The sequence below is a fragment of the Patiria miniata genome, unplaced genomic scaffold (assembly GCF_015706575.1).
Source record: "Patiria miniata isolate m_02_andy unplaced genomic scaffold, ASM1570657v1 HiC_scaffold_15, whole genome shotgun sequence".
In the NCBI taxonomy this organism is placed as follows: domain Eukaryota; kingdom Metazoa; phylum Echinodermata; class Asteroidea; order Valvatida; family Asterinidae; genus Patiria; species Patiria miniata.
The window spans coordinates 4,878,052-4,895,660 of record NW_024037053.1 but is presented as its reverse complement, the minus strand read 5'-3'; the positions used below and the strand labels follow the sequence as shown (position 1 = coordinate 4,895,660).

Genomic DNA, 17,609 nt, shown 5'->3' with positions numbered 1-17,609 from the left:
TGGTGGTCATGATGTCACAAGGTTGTGTGCTGTATATATGACAAGTTGGAAAGTTAAGATCACAATTAATGTGTTAAGCACTAATGACAAATAATCCATTAAATTTGGAATAAACAAAAGGTGAAGTAGTCACTGGCCAGTAAATGCACTAAAATGGAAGCGCAATTAATTACTTGTATAGTGGACCAATTTGTAAGACCCTCGTTCAGTGGTCGGAGAAAGTCTGATGTCACTGTCGGATCTGCTCTGTAAAATTGTCAGAGTGTGTGTTTTTGGACGTTTACAGATGTTTTTAAATTCTTTTTTTTTTAATGACATCTTATCAATTGGATTCTTTACTGTCTGTAATCAGATACCACAGTGGCTAATGTTTCAAAACACAAAAGGAGAAAATTAAAAGTGTCAGTAATATATCAGATATTGAGACAGTTTCGAGTTGCCTATTCGTGCATGCCGTGATGAGGCCCAGCAGCCTCACTGAATGTGCATTTTCTGATCACAAGACCCAGGATCTATCTGATGGGGGAAAAAATTCACAAATTATATCTAATATTACATTCAGCCCCAAATTAAGTCCTTCACATCTGACAGAGTTTCACAGAGTGGGATTCTTTGTTTAACAGTATTCAGCTTAAGTCATTCTTCAAATCTTGATGAATGAATGCTGAACACTTTCTACGATAAGTTAGTAAATGCATGTAGCATGATAAGACTGATCAGTGTTAGCTTTTATTTTGACAAACAGCATTATTTAAATAAGCAGTGAGTTCTGTGTTACTAATCCAAAACTACATGTACTTAGAAGTAGCAGAACTGCACTTACACTTGGTAACTTCTCATCTGCTAATTGTTGAGTGCCATTGTTCGTCTCTTTGTCAATTAGTAAGAATTGGTACGCTTGTGTGTTACTGGATTTCACAACTAATTAATTAATGCGTGCATGTGCATGGATTTTTTCCATTGTTTTGCCAGTTCTTTTCAGCAATCACAGCGGACACACATAAGCAAACACTTTGCCATAATTGTCTGTAAACTCATCTCGCTTGGGAAACCCTTCTCTGTTCAACAACAAGCAACCATATTTTCTGAATAATTGTCGACTCTATTTTTGTGTTAATTTAAATTATTTTGGCATTCCTTACAAGTCTTCATATAATGAGCCAAATATAACTATCTGCTCAAGGTTTTAATAAAAGAATCTAATGTAAATAGAAACAGCATAGGCCTGATGTAGTCACAAAGGATATTTATTAAATTAATTACATTCTTAAAGATATAATCAATGGAAAAATTAGGGGGGGAAATTGTTGTTTACCCGTGAATTCAGCTCCCTGTTCATCAACATAAATATCATTTTTATAAGCTGAATTAGCTGATGAATTTATTCATTCTTGCAGTAATACAATGGAACTGTATACACAGAAAACAATCCAATAAAATATTTTACTGTAAATAAAGATAACAAACAGTGTCTTTTTTTCAAGTACATTTGTGTTTGTATTATCCTTTTACTTTCTTTTTCATATGTGCAAGTCGATTACATTTTTGTTTCCTGTTAAAATTGTGCATACAGATGGCTAAGGGAGGAGGGCAGCAGTTTGGAGAATGTTTTTCAGTGAATCAAGTTTTCCAGAGAATTGGTTCAACATGAAAACCAGAATTTTGTGAAAAATAAACAGAATCTGAAAATCACCTAATTATTGTCACACATCACAAAATGTTGGTTTACACCCGATTTGGGGTCTACAGGGTAAGGCAGAATGATCTGGACACAAATTAAAGAAAATATTAAAAATATGTGGCAATTATCAAAACGAGTGCAAATAAGATATGTTATGGGCTGGTATTTTGGACATATTTGGTGCAAGTTTCATGTATATCCATTGTACCATTTTGAAGAAAAGCGCTAGCAAAGAACACACGCTAAAAACACTGACCACGGCTCCATGGTTCAACAAATTTATTGAAATCGCGTACTGATATGAAGCAGTGTAATAAATAAAAGCCTAGTCATGGTGAGTGACTCACTTGAAGTTATTGACACATTTAAAAAAAAAAAAGGCAAACCAATTCTATGTGCAGACTGGAAAATGAGCCACTTCAATGAAAATGGCATAACTCCTCACCACAGCCACTAATATGAAAAAGTCAAAATTACTGTGCAAGACATGAATCACTGATTTTTTTTTCTCAATATACTCTATTTGCCACCAGACAAAATGGTGAACTTGGGTTCAGATTGTTCTGACGCACCCTTTGTAATCGCTCCTACAAAGGAAACTATGGATGTTTGTGGGAATGGAAAGAATGGTGTTTGGAACCAGGAAAGGGTTGGACTAAACTCCATCCATCATAGGCGAGTTAGGGAAAGGAGGAAATACCTAAATATACAATGACATTTTTTTTTAAAAGCTTTCTTTCCATTTACATAGGCATAACAGGAAGTCCAAACAACAAAAATCAGGAGTTTTAAGGGAAAAGTTAAACTTCCAAAAATAACATTTTGATAGGCAGGTTTGAAGTGCAAATGATAAAATGCAATATCTAACAGGCATGCATACTCAGAATGGATACAACTTCAAATAATACAACACGAACAAGTTTATGATTTGCCTCTTAATTTTGATGAAACTGCTGTAAGAAAAGGAAAACAAAAATGAGAGAAGTATGACATCTGAGAAAATATTGTTCTCAACTGAATCTATGTAAAGAGGCAATTCCTTACACTAAATATTTTTTAAGAGCACCGAAATTCAACATTTGATAGTAAAAAGGTGAAGGTTTGCAGAAAAAGTGTAAATCCAAGGAAACAGGGTGATGGATCGCTTTCTGCCTTTTAGAAGAGAAAAGTCTATCAACTTGCTGGCCTTCTCTGAAGCAGATTTACCGAGATGTTAACTACCTACTGGCCAGATCAGCAGCAGCTTTGAAGAGAAGTCGGTTGGTTTGTGTCAGTCGTTCCAATTCCTGCTCAAGTTGCTGGCGTGAGGGCTCGTTGGGCTTATTTGTACTGCTTCTCTGCTTCAAATAAAAGAAAAAATAATTTTAAAATGGATTTAAATTCAACACACTGAAAAGTGAGTGTAATTTATAAATTTGGGCAAAATGATGGGTGAAAAGCTGATATGTTACTTATTTGCTCTTTTGCTTAAATAATTTGTCCCACCTGCTGTTTAACTGCTTCCCGGATTAGTACACGTTCCCTGGTTCTGTCTTCATCTTCAACAGTTGATTCCTGCTCGACAAAAGAAATAAATATGAGCCGGAGTTGTTATTCTAGTCAATCACAAGACAAAATAACAAGATAGGTCACAGGTATCAGGATAAATAACAACATATGCCTTAGGACTAGAGACTTGTGGTTACTTGAGTGGATTTGTTAACTTGAGAGGACTTGTGACAGACTCCCCTGATTTCATTGGCTATGGCTTTCGACATTCATTTGTTACAGTGAACATCCGTAGCCACAGACAAAATCATCCATTTCAGACAAAGTCAATACTTACCTGGTCTGGTACCCTAACTGCAATCTCTCCTCCCATATTCCTGCCTCCATCCGATTCTGCAGACAGTAGATGACGTTTGAATGACTGCAATGGAAAAGTTGGTTTACTCCGACTATCAAGCAAATTGGCTGGAGTTGGTGTGAATACTACATTGGTGACCGCTCCTATGGTGAAAGAAAACACATGACTTTCAAATCTGTGACCTGTAACTTCTAATAAACTGTAAAAATTATCAAGACATTATATTAACTTTTGAATTTCATGTCCTCGGAAGTCCATCACAAATCATCCTGGCTCAAGTTAAGTGGCCAACTATACAACTTCACTGTGACAAGGGCATTCCTTTGTCATTGTTCATTCCTTTGTCATTGTCACTGAGTTGCCATCGAGTTGTCATTGACTTGTCACTGAGTTGTTATTGACTTGCCATTGACTTGATGACAACTCTTTTAGCCTCACTCACCTTTATGACTGAGTGTTCGAATCTTCTGCTTGCTGTTAACGTGCCATATACACGCTGTGTTATCCTGGCTCCCTGATGCTAATACCGTACCATCCATAGATACAGATAGGCACGTCACTGGCTTGCTGTAAGACAAGGTATGATTGCCAGGTTATATCCCAGAATCACCCAGGGGTATAAAGATACGTTTTCTGGCTTGTGATGCTGGCATAGCTATTGTCCATGAATCTGCTGTCCATGAATTGTTCTTGTTTGTTTGTCAGGCTGTTTGTTTGTTCTTTCATCCAACATTTATAATTTTACACTGAACTAGATCTTAAATGGAATCTCCGATTATTTTCACAAACAACATACCAAAGACCAGATACCACTTTGAGTATAAGCTTGTGAAAATCTCTCTGACAGTCCGTTTTTTTGTCTCATGAAAAACATCCAACCCACATTCTCACACTGACCTGTGACCTCTGAAGACGGATGATTCCATTTCTTCCGATTCTTTATTCTTTGAAATGTGTCTTTCCATCTGTACTGGCTGCAAAAAAAATTAAATAGCATTTCAAGTAAGTCTTTAGTAAACTGGAAACCAAATGATGGGCAATCTCTTAAAAAGCCGTTTGGACCATTATATACACTATCTGCATAATTACAGCCTCAGCAGTGAAAATGGGCAATTCTATTGAGCAATATGAATAGCGCCCTCTGCAGTTCATACATGGAGTCCATTAAAATATAAGTCCACAGTACTCACCGAAGCAAAGAGGTTCACTTGATAGATATTGCCATCTGAGCAACCGGCAAAGAGGTGATACTCAGCCATATCCATGGCAACGGAGCAAACGGGTGAATCAAACACAAAGTTGCACAGAAGTTGGCCCGTTGCCAAATCCCAAAGCTGTGTGAATAAAAGGAAGAAATGGTGAAAAATTAAAAGTTGTTACAAACTTTAGATTTTGAAAAAGCTGCTAGCTTTTGCCTTTAGCATCCGGAATTATTTTCATTTTTCCTTTGACAAAAAAGTTTTCAAATCGCCACTGTTTTCCTAGAGAGTATTTCCTAGAGAGTCAGAAATCATAAAAAAGCAATTTGGTCATGATGACCTTGTCTGGGATCAAGGTGAACTGAGCACGCTCACAATGGCACTACATGCCTTGAGTAATATTTCAGCCAATCAGGAAGAATCAACACAGTGTATAGCAACCAATGGAATCTCAGCAGATATGAGGCTGATGCCTGTGCTCATTCACTGAAGACAGGTTACCAGTCTAACCAAAATCACCTTGCATGTTTGGTCATGTGACGCAGATACGACCCTTGACCTAGCACCTCCTATGCCACAGTGAACATCGGTGATAGGCAGAGCGTGCTTAGACCATACAAACAACGGTTCACAGGACTTCATCTTGGAATCTGGCTGCAAAATACTGCAACCACACAAGAAACAATCATGAATTACACCTTACATCACTTTCCCAATAACAGGAGTAGATAATTCATTTTAAAGAAAAGAAAGATTTGGTTGTACCATCTTTTACAAAATGGTTTGAGTAAAGTCTCTTGACCATTCCATCAATAGCAGCCAGCAGGTAGGGAAATGTATGGATATATATTCCATATTTTTGTAAAAGAATAATTTAGGACAGAAGCGTATCCCCCACCAGCAAACCCCCCCCCCCCCCCATCCCACACACTACTCGACCATGCCCTAAAAAGAAAGAAAAAAGACCACTTGCCAAAAATCATTGGGCTGCATTCAGGACCTTTTGGTACCAAATAAATACTCTGTATTTTTACTGAGCTCGAAGGGCAAGCATGATGTCATCTGACTGACTGAGCCACTGACTGACTGCCTCCCCGACTGACGGAGTGCTTGATTAAGGGACCGTGACCATTCAGCCCTGGTATGAAAAGGGCCCCCCGGTACCTCGTCCGGTCCAAAGCCAGTCCGGTCTTCAGCCCAGTCTCGTCCGGTACATGGTCCTGTCTGACCAGAAGTTTTGAAGTCAGTCAGGCGCATCAATTTATTGCCCTTCAGAGAACGTCCAGAGCAGAACAATAGCAGACTTACCGGATTAAAGATAAAATCCTTCCAAACGCCTTGGTAATTTATGGTGCCATTGTGCGCGAAACCGCAAGGCAGGGGTTTTGATCAGTGCCGACGAAAGTGTTCTATTGTTTCGCACTGAGAGATGAAAACCACAAGCAGGTTTCTTCTGGGATATATTACATGTGTCAATACTTGCAAACAATAGACCCCAGGATAGAGGAGTTCCTGATTAGCAACCGGACCAGCTCATGAGCCGGTAGCTGGGACGGTACGAGAGGACTTCTTGGGAGGGGACGAGCTTACGGGGGGCCCTTTTCATACCGGGGCTGATTGGTCACGGGCCCTAAGTCACTGAGTACAAAAAATATTCCAAACTGAAATGCTCAGATCCAGTTTGACTAGGCAAACCTGGTCATGTGTTAAGAAAGTTTGAATACCTTGCTGTGTACCACACCATGACCAGGTTATCCTCTCCACCTGACACTAAGTGACTCCCATCATCAGTGAAGCACAGACATGTGACTGTCTGGTAATGATGAGACAAGACTGATAGCTGGTAACCGCTACACGTCTGTCAAGAAAAACAGGGTCAAATAAGAGTTACTGAGAAAAGTAATATTCAAGTATCAATCCACAAACTCAATGAAAATACACAAGTTTACATCATTCAAAAAGGGATGGAATATCCCATTTGAAATTATGATTTTGAAATCATTTTCAATCAATACTTTCCTTAAGTTTCATTTCAAGGCTTCAGAAGAGATGGAAGATTTTTAATTGAGTAGGAAAATATTTTTTTGCAAGGCACAACTTTACTGCTGACGAGCCTAAGATGACAAATGAAACATATTTTCAACTCAAAAAGACAAATCCACGTATCTCCATTCCACAAGTCAAGCAACATTTGTCAAATTATTGTCTGTATAATTACACACCTGCCATATATGAATCTTCTCGGCTATTCCTGCTGCACATAATGTATTATCAGGTGATGCAGCGAGGCAAGACACGACACCAGGACAAACAATCCGCTGCTGTTGCTGCTCCTAAAAATTTGATTTACAAACTTCTTGTTAGTCCCATCGGTCCTTTTGCAAGGAGAGAAAAAGTCTCCTACATTCTCATTCTAATGACAGTGATTAGCGGCGGCAGAACACTTTTCAAATTGAGGGGAGGGGGCATCACTAAAGGGGCACTTGCTCAAAAAAAGGCACCTTCCGTCGGTGTAAAACTATTTTCGCTCACATTGCAAAAACAAAATTCAAAAATTGTCAAACATAAACATTAAAAAATATTAGTAATAATAATATGTTAAAATGCAAACTAAAATTTAAATGTTACATGTACTTAGTTTAACTTTAAGTCTAAAGACGATTGAAAAGAAACATAATCACATTTACAACGCTAATAACAGTTCTTTTTGGTTTGTTTTGTTTTCAGAAAAACAAACTTTATGCTGCACCACTTTAGGACGAAAAGGGAAAAAAAGATTAAAGGTCCTACTTTTGTACTTAGGGCCCCCCCCCCCCCCCCCCCCACACACACACACACTAGAATAGTGTGGCTTGGATATTGCTGCGCTGTATCCTTCATCGCAGCAATATTTTGCTCTAGCAAGGAGCTAGAGGCGAACAATCGAAGTGCGTCACGTTAGGGTACATCAACAATACTGCACGTGTCGAGTCCAGTCTGCCAGTGCGCACGCGCGCCTTGCATGCCGTGCAATTGCCAATGCCTACCTTTTTCTGTAGAGCCCAAATGTAGATTATTGGTTTGCCGATTGCAGCCGACATCAAGAACTGACCACTAAGACAGCAAAGCCCACGGGGACCACTACTCCCACCTTTGTATGTCTGAAGAGCAGTTCCTGAATGGAAGTCCCAAATACAGACATTCCATAACATGCCACTAGCATCTGTCGAAAGCATGACTTCCATGGGCGCGGCCATCTTGGGTTTTTCAAGAACTGAACTGTAGAGGGCGCGCTATAGCGAGACTGAGACGCGGGCCCCGAGATCGAGAACACATTTTAAACCGGCCAACAATCTCGAAAAACGATTAGTAACATTAATTTCAATTTAAGAAGGTTACTTTTTAAAAAATTTTATAAGGACTGTCGATAGTCTGCTTGATATTGAAAAGCTTGGGTTCCTATTTCCCTTATTTTTCAGTTTGCTAAAAAACTATTACGCAGGAGTAAATCCCACGAACACATTCATCAGATTTATTCATCAGATTCAGATTCATATTTTAGTCATGTAAGTTAAACAGAGGTGGAATTCTTTTTCTGCTGTAAAAGCAATAAAAAAACCAGTAAAATAGCAATCTGCATATAAGACGATGAAAACCTTGAAATTAACACTTACATAAAATATGCCTTTTGCGTTAATCATTAGCCTAACATGAACAAAACCTACACAATAGTGTAGAGTTTCCGCATACAATTCATTTTTGGCTGTAAAAAAACAACACTTTTTCGCCATCCGGTCCACGTACAAAACGATTTTTTGCATAAATAGTTCATGGTTTTCACAAAAACAAACTTTATATGTCGACATAGACATGTCTATGGTGAAAGATATTAAACAGGCACAGCGCCCCCCGTAAAAGGGCGATGGGTACAATTAAGTAAACTTGCTCAGGTCCCCTACTTTGTTTTTCAACTTGACCATGGGCAGCCATTAGCTGTTTACATTACAGCATATCCCGTTATCTGAAGGTACACATTTCATGTCAGAAAAACGTGTGATTGAAATCGGGCCAACAACTTTGAAGTTTGAACCCAATACGAACACACCCAATAGGACAATAGATTCGCCGCATGATGTCTGATACTTTTTTATCGAATGACAGAAATAAAAGTACAAAGTAATGATTAACGCGCAGTATCAATCGTTGTATGCACATTTCCGCTTTTTCAAAAAGTCACAGAACATAATTTAACCTCCTTTTATCTTTCCATAGTTTTTTTTTTTAACTTTCGCTCCAATATTGGTCGTAGTTTCTTATAATAATTATATCGGTAATATAGCCTCATACATAGTCACCTGGACAATATATTTCAACATTCATATCATTTACGTAATATTAAAGCTCTCGCTTTATTCACGAGTCGGCCATATTAAATTGAGACTCGAGGTAAAATCTTCATTTTTGGAAATTGCGAATAGAAATGAAAGCAATGACAGAAAGTTAATTACAAATTTATACCAGTCTGCTCAGATAAATAATTTTAATTTGTAATTAAACATACCGTAATGTTTTAAGCCACATTTAAAAAAAAATGAATGTGAGGCTTGGAACGCATAGTCTGGCACCATCCCATTCAACACTGTACGATTTATAAAATACATTCACGGGACAAAAAGAAAACACTATGGCAACACTTTGATAAAACAGATGTATATGCATACAATTATTGCTATTTTGTAGCCTAGGGAGCGTCTGACATTATGAGCAAATCAACATAAAGTAAAGTTGATGGTTATCTAAATGGGGTTGGCCTATGTAACCAAAACGGGGCAGGTTTGGTGCTTGCAAACAGACCCAGCGACACCATTGACATACCTCCCTGAACACAAAATGGAAACCTCATATCAACAGATTTATAGCACGTACTGTGTAGTTTACACGTGCATGTGATGTGATACTACAATGTACATAGTTCGTTGCTGGGCAACTGTGGATTCTGTTGCTAAGCCATTCCCTGGCCCTTATTCGTGCCCAGGGCTCGGACTGCACCGAAGTGCCGCATGCGCTAATAATGCAATGAGAATGCGCGTAGTTTAGCCGCACAGAAATCGATGCCGTGTATGAGGTGTTATGTAGGCGAGTTAAAACGCATGCGCATTAATTGCGTTTACAGCTTGAAGTTGAAACAGGTCAAAACACACTGCAGTCTACGACCCTGGTTAAAATAAAGTTTCGAAATTAAAATCATCATCAAAAGGTTTTTTAACGCTCAAGCCCCAAATGGACACTTTTGGAAACCATAAGTTGTGTTTAGAAAACCTAGCGGCTCCGTCTGAAATACAATCCTGGGAGCTTGAGAAATTAAATACATGTACAGCCCGTTATCTCATTCGGGGGTCATTGATATTCAAGATTTCACGCGGGATTTGTTTACCACCTGCAAACATCAACCCAGGAGGTACTGAGTTGACAAACGGTAAACCCGAACCATTAAATAATAAAGCTAGCGGTCAAAGTTTAACACTCTCTTGCTATAGCGCTAGTAGACTAAGACCTCACATATCCCCATTTGGCGTCGCAACGCGCAGAGTGCACTTTACTCCTGCCACGACTTGCTGGCCTACACACCGTCATTTTGTGACCGTTTGATCTTGTGTTGTGGTGACACTCTTGGATATTTCTTGGTTGCAAGAACCGATTGAAGGAAGAGCAATGAAGTACGTCGGTGTTTTCGTTCTTAGTCTTCTTGGAGTCATAGCTTTGACTCAAGGTAAGAACGTTAAGGTGATTTCGGGCGCATCACCTCTTTACCCATATACCAAGATAATATTTGATATAATATTATAAAAGCAATATGGTTGCTCATGTCGGTTTCAAAATAGACTAGATTACCTAATTTTAGCAGGGCTTACCTCCATTAGACTAGGATGATTTTAATGTTGTTCTGTTAGAAATCACATCAGTAAATTAGGCCTATTATTGGCCTATACATCAACAACTGTTCATCTGTGCATGTCTCACGTAAAGGACCTAGTATAAGGACAAGTTGCTTAGGAGCAGATAGCTTCAAATCCCCCTCCGGAAAATGCAGTGCGTGAATATAATGCTCTGTTTTTGTTCCTTTATTGCCATTATGTTTAAAATAAACAGATCCGAATCATAACTGTTGAGCAGACCGACCGGTTGGCCAGTGATAATTGTGCATCAAAACACAAATCATTTCTCAGTGTGAAACATAAATCGTATGGCAGTGTTGCTTAGGTACATCATGGGTACATGCCACCCAAATGCAGGGTTTAGTCTTAACAGAGAGTCACCTTATTCCCAGGGTTTATTGACCTCACATCCCTTCTCACAGATGGGATCGGTGTAAGTCTTAATGTTTAACGCAGTGGCTGGGAACAGGGTTGAACCAGCAGGTGGAAAAATTATACGTGGATCAACCATTCTGATTTACTACGCGACAACCTTAGGCCTGATACGTAACAAAAAGTACATTTCCTAACCTCATGAGCATTTTTATTACAGGTTTTGATTTTTTATGCGATCATGGATCATTTATGGATGCCTTTTTGGTATGATCTGGTTCAACCAGATGTTAAGAGTTTTCACAGTTGTTCGTTTAGTGCACCGATTCACATTCATAAATGTGTTTTATGGTCGTAGTGATCGTTTATGGTTACAGGCACACCGTTCGGAAGCTGGTTAAACATGGATTGCCGTGTACAAAATGTGTGCCAAATAGGCCTGCAACACTGTGGACACACTTGTATTATCCGTACGCGAACTACGCGTTATATATAGCCTAGCATCGGGCAAATTAAGCGACCTCAGTCAGAACAGGTGCATTAGATCTTGTATTATAGTCAGCTTGTGAAAATCAAAAGTTGTGGTTTAGAAAAAGAAATACAAGTTTAAACCTACTAAATCACGCCGTGCGAAGCCTTACGAAATTGTCCAAACATAATTCGCATGTTATGTTAAAATATATATACATGTACAGTCGAACACCTTTATAGCAAGGTCCTTGGGACTTTAAGAATTACCTTGTTATAACAGGTACCTTGTATTAACAGTGATGGAAAACAATGGAAAACAAAGAAAATGAAAGACTTGGGACCTACAATGTTGCTTGTAATAAGCAGGACCTTGTATTAACAGTGCTCTTATCTGGATTCGATGTATAGACTATCAAAATTTTAGATCTAGAAGTTTCTGTCTTGGACTGCCTCCGGAGTTGCTACTCAGGGACACTCTAGTCTCAATTTCAGATATTACCATAAAGTCGTGTTCGGAATTGAAATCGTACACTATTCTTCAAGTCGTATAGCATCAATTCTTAAACAATTGCGTGATACATAGCCACACACCAAGTCACTGAATAATTCGTGATAGCACGACTTGTCTTCAATAATTGTACGCCATTGTATGCTTTTCAAATCGGGTGCTCGCTTTTGTGGGAGTAACTGACTCAAGATACCCCTCTTGAATATGCTGTAGATTTTAAGACTGTTTTATGAAAATGGTGAAATCTTCAAGTATAGCAAAACAGTAACCCGACATTTGGCATTTTTTGCGTCAGTACTTAAGCTACAAGCGCACGACGTAGGGTGAAACAAAGAACACACATTTTGAAGAGTTTATTCGCAAAACGCGACACATAAATTTGAAACAGGTGAACATTTTGCACAGTTATGGAACCTTAAAGAATAAAAATAATATATCACGTTTCGCCTTATTGTATTCTTAAGTTGTGTGAGCCGTCGAAATTGCTTTTGGGTAGCTTGGAGACAGCAGCTAGATTCTAAAAAAAAAAAAAGAGGCGTATATCACGTCTTGGAAAGAAACTCTTCAAATGATAAATTGTGACTCAGTCTCCTTCCTTCAGATCAGCGTTGCTATCATTTACTAGGTTTTACCTGATGCACATTGTGTTCTTTCCACACTACCCCTTACAGGTGCACCAGACTGCCTCGACACATTCACTGCCGCACAGGTAAATATTTATGAAATGGATTCTACACAAGCTATATGTTACAAAAAGGTATCTTTCTTTGTTGCCGGGATTTCAGGTTATTTCGAGCAAGGGAAGGGGTGGATTGGATAGGTGGGAAAAACTTTTCAAGAAACCTACCTTACAAGTGTTATTGTTTATTCTACCAACAGTGTGCGGAGTATATGAAGACAGGCGGAGCGCAAATCGTACTGCCTCTCACGGAAATACCTCAGGTATATAAACAGTCCAATTTTATCATATTTCATATTGGTAAGATTTGGGGTTTTATTCGCCTTTTATTCGGAACGGGGGGTAGTTTACATGTCTCTCCATCAATATTCAAACTAACATTGATGAGGTTTTATATTTGTTTTTATCACAGCTGGACGCTGAGAAACAAGCGATGCTTAAATATGTCTTGGCGAATGTCTCAGACGAATACGTCATCGTGGACGTGGAGTAAGTTCAAATCCCTCCCTCTAAAATCCTACACCTTGTGAAGATTTCCTAATTTACATTATTGGTAAAAATTGATTTGGTATATATTCTTAGAAGAACTTATCTTGTCAACTCGTATCCAAGATGGTAGACGTACGAGATTGTAATCGAATCCGGTACCAAAAGACGAACAAAATAGGCCACTACTTGAACCGTTTTCGAAATTGTACTTTGCTTGCTTTGTTGGATTTGAGATTGAAATTATCAAGACAAAAAAAAATCCAGTTTGTAGCTTTGGGCGGGAGGTCATGAGATTTGAGGATGCTTTTGACCAGTCAACGATTTACTGCATTTTTTTTTTAAATCAGTGGTTAGTATATGAGAAAGCAAATACAGAAATGACAAACGGGTCTAAAGATCACTGGGTGCGCATTATTTGCAAGAACGGTCAATTCAAATTTATCTGGACCAGAATTTGAAAAAAAAGTTATCTCCTTTAATAGCACCTCATTTAAATTAGAAATATGAGTGTTGAACTACCCCAAAGGTGTTTGTCTTCTTGACGATATCTCATCCACGAAAATGCATCATAATTATATAGATATTGTGCGTCCATCGCGCACTTTTCGGCCTCCCATCTCATTTCAACAATAAGATACCCTCTGCCCCGTTTCACACCATCATAATATACTCCATGGTCTGAACAAACATCACAAACAAGAACCACGGTAATAAAATCAAAGTCATAAATCCACAGTCAACATGGCAGTAACCTAAAATCAATGTTTACTGATAGTGACCCGCTATAGTAAAGCAAACGGGCCGTGCACCGCGTCCCTAGCTAGGTGCGTGCATTCGGGGCTGAATTTAGCCAGAAATACACGCGTGCAGTGCGTGTTGGTTGTGAGTTTAGCTTGTGTGGCTAATATTTGATTGTATAATTGTTCATTGTGTGAACAAAAAACCCACAAGAATACTTCATCAGTTGATATAACCCAAGACTCAATGATATAACTGGTTTACGGCTCTTGGCCTTCTCCCAGCAAAGGGGCGGGATCCACCCCCTCCAGATTTATAAACCACAAAAACCAGATTTTATTGACACGAAAGTTTAACTGATAATAACTCCGTCTGCAATATGTTTATCGAATCAATTTATTATGGGACTACTGTAATCACAGTTAGGCCTATTGTTAATACTCATCAATAATAATTCAGATTAATGCCCCTTGTATTAGTTTTTTTTTCCAAAGCAAGATCAACAAACATTTCTGTTTCTCTAAAAATAAAAATTCCGTATTTCACGAGAACGGTACGTCCGAATTTATAAAAACGATGTCGAAAAGTGCGCAAAACATCAGTCTATAATAACGCACTTTGTTTCACCTGAGTCCTACGAATATAATAAAAGAAACCAGCAAGAAATATTTTTATAATTTGTTTGATTGTAGACCGAAACATGTTCTGATCACCAATATCCACCTATCAGCGGACAACGGTAACAGAGTTGCCGTGGATTTCTTCGTGGCTAACCCGACAGGTTCGGTCGTCATGCCAGTATCTTTCCGTACTAATGAGCTCTATCTCGTACTGAAACTCAACAAAGAGAAGATTGATGATATGCTGGATTATAAGGTAATCATGACGTCATCATGCCCACTATTTTAAAGAGAAAACCCCAATGTCTCACCAAAAAGCTTTGTATATGATGCAAGTTCGAAGAAGACAAACAACGAAACGAATACAAAATAACTATCATAACATTCGTTTTTTAAAAAGAGGTTGAGGAATCTCACTGCGAAATTCTCTTACACATTTGCTTTTATCTTGTGGATTTTCATTGGATTTCAATTTCCGATGGAAAAGGAAAATCAAATCTGAAAATTGTCACTGCAAGATTTCTTCATCAATCGTTCTGTGTTTGCCGAGAGTAAGATAGATAACGGTCAACGTTTCAGCCAGTATTCCTCTATGATACTGCTCTGGGTTTTTCGTCCGTGTGTAGGTGACGGTTGTGGAACCAGACAGTGCTAACAACCTCCCAATACCAACCTGGGCCTTAGCAATTATTGTCTACGCTGCATTGGTCATAGTTATAGGTCTCATCTATTATGGAACCAAGGATTTCCGTCGGTAAGTAAAAGTCTTTTCATATTTTGGAAAATCTTGCTTTAAAGTAAAGATAATTATGAGTAGAGCAATCGTGTCAGCATGGCACGATATATTTCAGAAAGTTTTTGGAATCTTTGGTTAAATTGAACAAAATGTCTCACGAAAATGGCATCCACGAAGCAGGTAGCATTTCGGATTTTCAAAGATGTTATAACTTTTTAAGGAAAACCAAACCAATTGAAGTTCTATCGATGAATACAAATATTTCAGTGTGAATCAATTTTCGTAAGGAATGCTACAGGGAAGTAACAAAAAAGGGAGGAATTCCAAGCTTTATACGACTTTAAACAGTGTCTTCAATTTGTAATGGCTGAAGTGGGAAGTGAAAAACGAGGAAATCATTGCTCAGTCTTCTTCAGGCGTCGGAGCCTTGGTGGCTTTTCATTTTATGAGGGAGCCTTGGTTGCATTATCGGCAATACATTGAGTTAATCATTCTTCACTTTTCTCCCTCAGTCAATGGAGTGAGGCACAGGACAAGAAACTTCGCCACGCTGTCTTGGGAGACAGTGATATGGAGCTCGACCCTGAGGCTGGCGAGGCAGGGACTGGGCAGGGGGACTCTAGTGAGCCTAACGGGCCGGCTAAGATGTACCGAGATAGTCAGATATCATTCGGTGTACAGGTGGGTAACATATATTGATCGTAAAATGTGTTTTTAGCAGATATATTGAAATTACCTCGGTTATTTTGCTACAATTTGCAACGTTTTTGCCAACGTTGGTAAGACCTTAGGCATGTTTTTTTTTAGAGCCTTCATGAAAACAATTATTAAAGATGTTTATCACCTAAGTTGGTATTTTCTGATCAATGGAATCAATTTGGAGGGAAGTTCCTAAAACCAAAATTGAACTGGTCAACTTCATCATTCATGTTGCCCTGCATAAACTGCATTTTTTTTCATGAGCAAAATTTGAGACTTCTAAAAATGAAACGAAAACAAAATTGCACCAAATGTTCCTTCACAATATTGCTGCATTCACCAATCGGCAACTTAAGTCCTTCTTTATCTAAGAAGAGACCTATGAAGTTTAAGGTTTTAGATTTTTATTGGTCAACACGTGTTCTCCTCAGGTAACTAAAGACGACATAGAGGCTACTCTAGGCATCACCTACGCTACGGTGGAATCGAAAGACGACGCCAAAAAGGAGGATAAGTGTCTGGACTCCCCGCCTCCCGAGAAATCCCACAAACCACCCGACTATCATGAGGCAACAGCGCCCTCAGCCAGTGATAGCGAAGCGTCTTCATCAGACACCGCGTCTAAGAAGAGTGAAGCGAGTTCGGCAATAGAGGGCGCTGTCAATGCAGCCTACGAGGCGGATGAGCAAGATGGGGAGGGCGACCAGACTACTAGTCTGTAAAAACTTAATCTCATAAAAAGAGTTTTCTTATTAACAAAGTGATTTTTCAGTGCCGAAATGAGGAGGTTGAAAATGTTTTTGTCACGGCAACTTCAAGGCTGACATTGTTTCATAATTTAAAAATGAGGACAAATTCACTTGAGTATCACATTATGCAAATGAGATAAAATTCCATCTTATGAATATTCTTTAAAATAGTAAGAACTTATGAGTTGTCTCAGATTAATGCAGGACGAAAAGGCTATGATTTAGTTGAACCGAATTTGAATTTAATTTAGGACAGTTTCTGTTTCATGTATAATTATTTAAGAGTGATTCCAAAGTTTTGTTGCAGGCAGGCACGCAACTGTGAAGTAGCAAAAGAAATTTAGAAAATTTAAGCTTTACAAGTTAATGCAGTGTTTTTCAATTTTTAATAGCATAAGTTCAAGATGAAAAAAAGAGGCAATCAGCTGTTCCGAAGAAAAGTTGCATGCCTGTGAGGACTGTACATTGGTCAAGTAGGTATCACAAAGATTGAATATGCGTAGTTGATGTAGCACATTTGAAAGCAGTTTCCCATGCACTCACTTTGTCAGAAAGACAAATCAAAGAAATACACCTGTATTCACATTCCAATTAATTAGACCCCCACACACAACTTCAGTCCCACCCACCACAGAAAGGATACTTTCTGCATTAGGTCATATGTAAACTAGATTTCAGACTTTTTCACTATTATTGTCTTGTCAATTTGCATTTTTGAATTTAGTTATAAGATTGTTTTTCAAAAAATTAGGTCATTTTTGTTTAGATTATTTCTGTGCCGTTTTATTTGCTTTTTGATATAGTTACACGCCAGCAATCTTATTGAAATAAAAATGATTGACCATGATAATTTTTGCATACATTTTCTTTTGTCGATGTGCAGTCATTTTGTGCAAATGTGCATGTT

At 38.5% G+C, this 17,609-nt stretch overlaps 2 protein-coding genes across 5 annotated transcripts; one reads left to right on the top strand and one right to left on the bottom strand.

The window, feature by feature from the left end:
* Positions 1 to 300: 300 nt before the first annotated feature.
* On the bottom strand, positions 301 to 7,990 carry LOC119722533 (WD repeat-containing protein 18-like). 4 transcript variants are annotated; one of them, XM_038192709.1, is made up of 10 exons: positions 7,753 to 7,990; positions 6,949 to 7,059; positions 6,451 to 6,584; positions 5,246 to 5,390; positions 4,718 to 4,861; positions 4,425 to 4,501; positions 3,970 to 4,094; positions 3,507 to 3,670; positions 3,167 to 3,238; positions 301 to 3,021 (listed from the first exon to the last, which is right to left on the bottom strand). In XM_038192709.1, the coding sequence occupies exons 1-10, from the start codon at positions 7,960 to 7,962 to the stop codon at positions 2,899 to 2,901; spliced, it is 1,305 nt and encodes a 434-aa protein (XP_038048637.1). In that variant the 5' UTR covers positions 7,963 to 7,990; the 3' UTR covers positions 301 to 2,898. The 4 variants fall into 4 exon arrangements, with proteins under 4 accessions (XP_038048637.1, XP_038048639.1, XP_038048638.1 ...); XM_038192711.1 differs by having other exon boundaries at positions 301 to 3,018; positions 7,753 to 7,989; XM_038192710.1 differs by having other exon boundaries at positions 3,167 to 3,235; positions 7,753 to 7,989.
* Positions 7,991 to 10,227: 2,237 nt separating this feature from the next.
* On the top strand, positions 10,228 to 17,565 carry LOC119722530. The gene is made up of 8 exons (XM_038192706.1): positions 10,228 to 10,475; positions 12,664 to 12,701; positions 12,872 to 12,934; positions 13,084 to 13,160; positions 14,591 to 14,774; positions 15,145 to 15,272; positions 15,767 to 15,935; positions 16,385 to 17,565. The coding sequence occupies exons 1-8, from the start codon at positions 10,418 to 10,420 to the stop codon at positions 16,673 to 16,675; spliced, it is 1,008 nt and encodes a 335-aa protein (XP_038048634.1). The 5' UTR covers positions 10,228 to 10,417; the 3' UTR covers positions 16,676 to 17,565.
* Positions 17,566 to 17,609: the final 44 nt, after the last annotated feature.

Bases quoted from the DNA above. Each gene is read 5' to 3' on its own strand.
- LOC119722533 (XM_038192709.1), bottom strand. From the start codon at position 7,962: ATGGCCGCGCCCATGGAAGTCATGCTTTCGACAGATGCTAGTGGCATG. The intron at 3,239-3,506 runs GTAAGTATTGAC...TCTTTTGTCGAG, and splicing joins CAGTTAGGGTACCAGACCAG to CAGGAATCAACTGTTGAAGA. The intron at 3,022-3,166 runs GTGGGACAAATT...TTTTATTTGAAG, and splicing joins GGGAAGCAGTTAAACAGCAG to CAGAGAAGCAGTACAAATAA.
- LOC119722530 (XM_038192706.1), top strand. From the start codon at position 10,418: ATGAAGTACGTCGGTGTTTTCGTTCTTAGTCTTCTTGGAGTCATAGCT. The intron at 14,775-15,144 runs GTAATCATGACG...GTCCGTGTGTAG, and splicing joins ATGATATGCTGGATTATAAG to GTGACGGTTGTGGAACCAGA. The intron at 15,936-16,384 runs GTGGGTAACATA...TGTTCTCCTCAG, and splicing joins AGATATCATTCGGTGTACAG to GTAACTAAAGACGACATAGA.